Below are 2,842 nucleotides of genomic sequence, written 5' to 3'. Positions count from 1 at the left end.
TCCGGCCAATTCAGCCTCTCTCCCCTGCTGGCCCAGAGGTGGCCCTGTGTGTTCAGGGCCTGGCTTCTGCTCCATGTCTCTGGGCAGACGCCTCCTCTCGGAAGCCTTTTTAGCATCTGGTGCTGCCACCAGCTGTGTCTGGCAGCCATCCCCCAAGTGGTCACAATTTCAGGGTGTTCAGGCTCCTTGATATACCAGCACTGCGTGTAGACCAGCCTCGGTCTACACGTGTGCAAGGGTTTATGTGTGCAAAGCTGTGCAGGTATTCTTGCTGCAGGCTCTGCTGTCTGCAGCTCTGATGGACTGAGCTGGGGATGGGGCCCAGCTGCAGCTCTGGACGGGGGCATAGCACCCTGGCTGGGATGGGCAGGGGTGTGGCCCAACCCCACCTCAGCCATAGCTGTGGGGGCTTCTGGGGTCCACAGGAGCTGAGTCCTGCCGGCCAGCTGGTCCCATGAGCTGCCACAGGCGGTGGCTGAGATTCTGCACCTGGCAGGTGCCCAGTACACAGCCCACCCGAAGGAGCTGGGCTCGGGGCCTGCGGGGGCCTGAGTGTCTTTGGGGGCCCGAGTGTTGGCGACCACCATCCCGGAGAGGCTGACCCATAGCAAGGGCCAGGCTGGCACCCCTTTGTGGCTGGAGGGCCTGGTGAAGATTCCAGATCACAGGACGGGGTGCGGGGTGACTGGGCTGCAGGCTGCTGGAAGTCCGGGCTGGGAGCTCCCTGCAGAGGCAGACAGAGAATGTCAACCCAATGACTCAGACTTTCAGAGACCCCAAACCTACCCATGTTTGCCTCTACGCAGGTCTGGGTCACTGCCAGGGGAAGCCCACGGCCCATACACACCCTGGAGCACCGCCAGGGGAAGCCCGGTCCCCAGGACCATCTCAGTGGCCTGGGTCACATGTCCTGGGAGCCAGCACCTCCTTGGGCAAAGGGCACCCCGAGGCCCAGCCTCTGCCAGTCACGACTCTCAGGTCTCAGGGTGACTCGGCCTCTGCTCTCCCTTTAGGGTGGTCACAGGCAGGCCTGGGGATATTGCTAGCCTCTCCTCCCCCAGTACACAGCCCCAGGTGAGGGGCTGCTGTGCATTCGTGCTTGTGTGTGCATGTGTGTGTATGTGTGTGCAGAATATCGCCAGCCTCCCCTCCCCGCAGCACACAGCCCCACGTGAGGGGCTGCTCTGTGTGTGTGTGTGTGTGTGTGTGTACGTACGTGTGTGCGCGTGCAGAAGCAACTGCCCTATGTAGAGAGGCAGAGAAAGAAGGGCCTCTGAACCTGCTGAGGTGCTGCAGAAGGCCCGGGGGCGGGGGAGCCTTCCCGTGGGAGGTGAGCCCTAGCAATAGGTGGGGGTGGAGGGAGGGCGGCACCCACGCCCCCTGCACTCTGCTTCCCGGCGGGAGGGCCAGAGGGGCAGGTTGGCCCAAGACCCGCACTCACCTGGGTTTGACGGGACGCCAGTCCCCGCCCAGGCTGCGGGACAGCACGCTCGGGAGCTGCAGGCAGAGGAGGCTGATGCAACCCAGGGCTGCCGTCGGGATCCGGGCCATGGCGGGCAGGGCTGCCGGGGGCGCCGGGCGTGGGCGTGGTAGCTGGGCACGGGCGTCCGTCGGGGCGCTGGCCTCCGGCGCGGCGCCGACAACGGTCTGGGGGCGGCCGCGGGCTGGGTCGCAGGCGGAGCGGGTTGGGCAGGTTGGGTGTCCCACCTGGAGCGGAGTCACGGCCTGGGATGGCACCTCCAGAGCTGAATACGTAGCCTTTCCAGCGAGGGGCGGAGCCGGACGCGCGGATTGGGCGGGGCCCCCCCAAGCCCTGCCACCTTCCGGGGCCGGGAGGGGGCTGCAGCCGCGTGGTCCTCCAGGCCCAAGTCCGCAGGCGCTGCAAAGGTGCGGCGGAGGGTCCTGTCCCCGCTGGGAGCGCTTGGAGACCGTCCGGGATCGCGGGGCGCCAACCTCACTCCCGCGCCTTCTGGTGGGGACGCAGCCCCGAGCCCGTGGGGGCCGGACTCTCGCAGACTGAAGCGGAGTTCTGGGGGACCAGCAATCATCCGAGCTGATCCCACGGCTGGGCGGACTGGGCCCACCCCGTCAGCCACTTCCCGAGTCCAGGCGGCCCCACTCTCCAGAGTCTGACCCGGTGGACCCACGGCCTGACCAGCGAGTCTGTGGGGTTCCACAATGGGCCGGCCATTCCACTCTCTGACGCGCGGTACTCCCAACCCCGGGCTGTGCTCCTAAATGGCTCCACCTACCCCTCCCCTCGCCGCTCCAACCATGGACCAAAGTATTGCACGATTTTTGTAAGAAATTTAAGCCGAGCGCGGTGGCTAAAGCCTGTAATGCCAGCACTTTGGGAGGCCAAGGAGGGTGGATCACGAAGTCAAGAGATCGAGACCATCCTGGTCAAACATGGTGAAACCCCGTCTTTACTAAAAATACAAAAAATTAGCTGGGCATAGTGGCGCGTGCCTGTAATCTCAGCTACTCAGGAGGCTGAGGCAGGGGAATTGCCTGAACCCAGGAAGCAGAGGTTGCGGTGAGCCGAGATCGCGCCATTGCACTCCAGCCTGGATAACAAGAGCGAAACTCCGGCTCAAAAAAGAAAGAAAGAAAGAAAGAAGTTTAAACAAGTGGCCGGCTGTCGTGGCTCACGCCTGTAATCTCAGCACTTTGGAAGGCCCAGGCAGTTGGATCTCCTGAAGTCAGGAGTTGGAGACCAGCCTGACCAACATGGAGAAACCCTGTCTCCACTAAAAATACAGCATTAGCCAGGCGTGGTGGCACAAGCCTATAATCCCAGCGATGTGGGAGGTTGAGGCAGGAGAATTGCTATGCCAGGCGG

General features: G+C 63.6%; 1 protein-coding gene across 1 annotated transcript; it reads right to left on the bottom strand.

Annotated features, from left to right (window-relative positions):
• Window positions 1-303: 303 nt before the first annotated feature.
• On the bottom strand, window positions 304-2,080 carry ADM2 (adrenomedullin 2). Its single transcript, XM_010343361.3, has 2 exons — window positions 1,442-2,080; window positions 304-724 (listed from the first exon to the last, which is right to left on the bottom strand). Exons 1-2 carry the CDS (start codon window positions 1,549-1,551, stop codon window positions 391-393), a joined length of 444 nt encoding a protein of 147 aa, XP_010341663.1. The 5' UTR covers window positions 1,552-2,080; the 3' UTR covers window positions 304-390.
• Between the last annotated feature and the right edge of the window lie 762 nt (window positions 2,081-2,842).

The sequence above is a fragment of the Saimiri boliviensis genome, chromosome 21 (assembly GCF_048565385.1).
Source record: "Saimiri boliviensis isolate mSaiBol1 chromosome 21, mSaiBol1.pri, whole genome shotgun sequence".
Taxonomy (NCBI): Eukaryota; Metazoa; Chordata; class Mammalia; order Primates; family Cebidae; genus Saimiri; species Saimiri boliviensis.
This window is presented reverse-complemented; position numbering and strand designations above follow the sequence as displayed.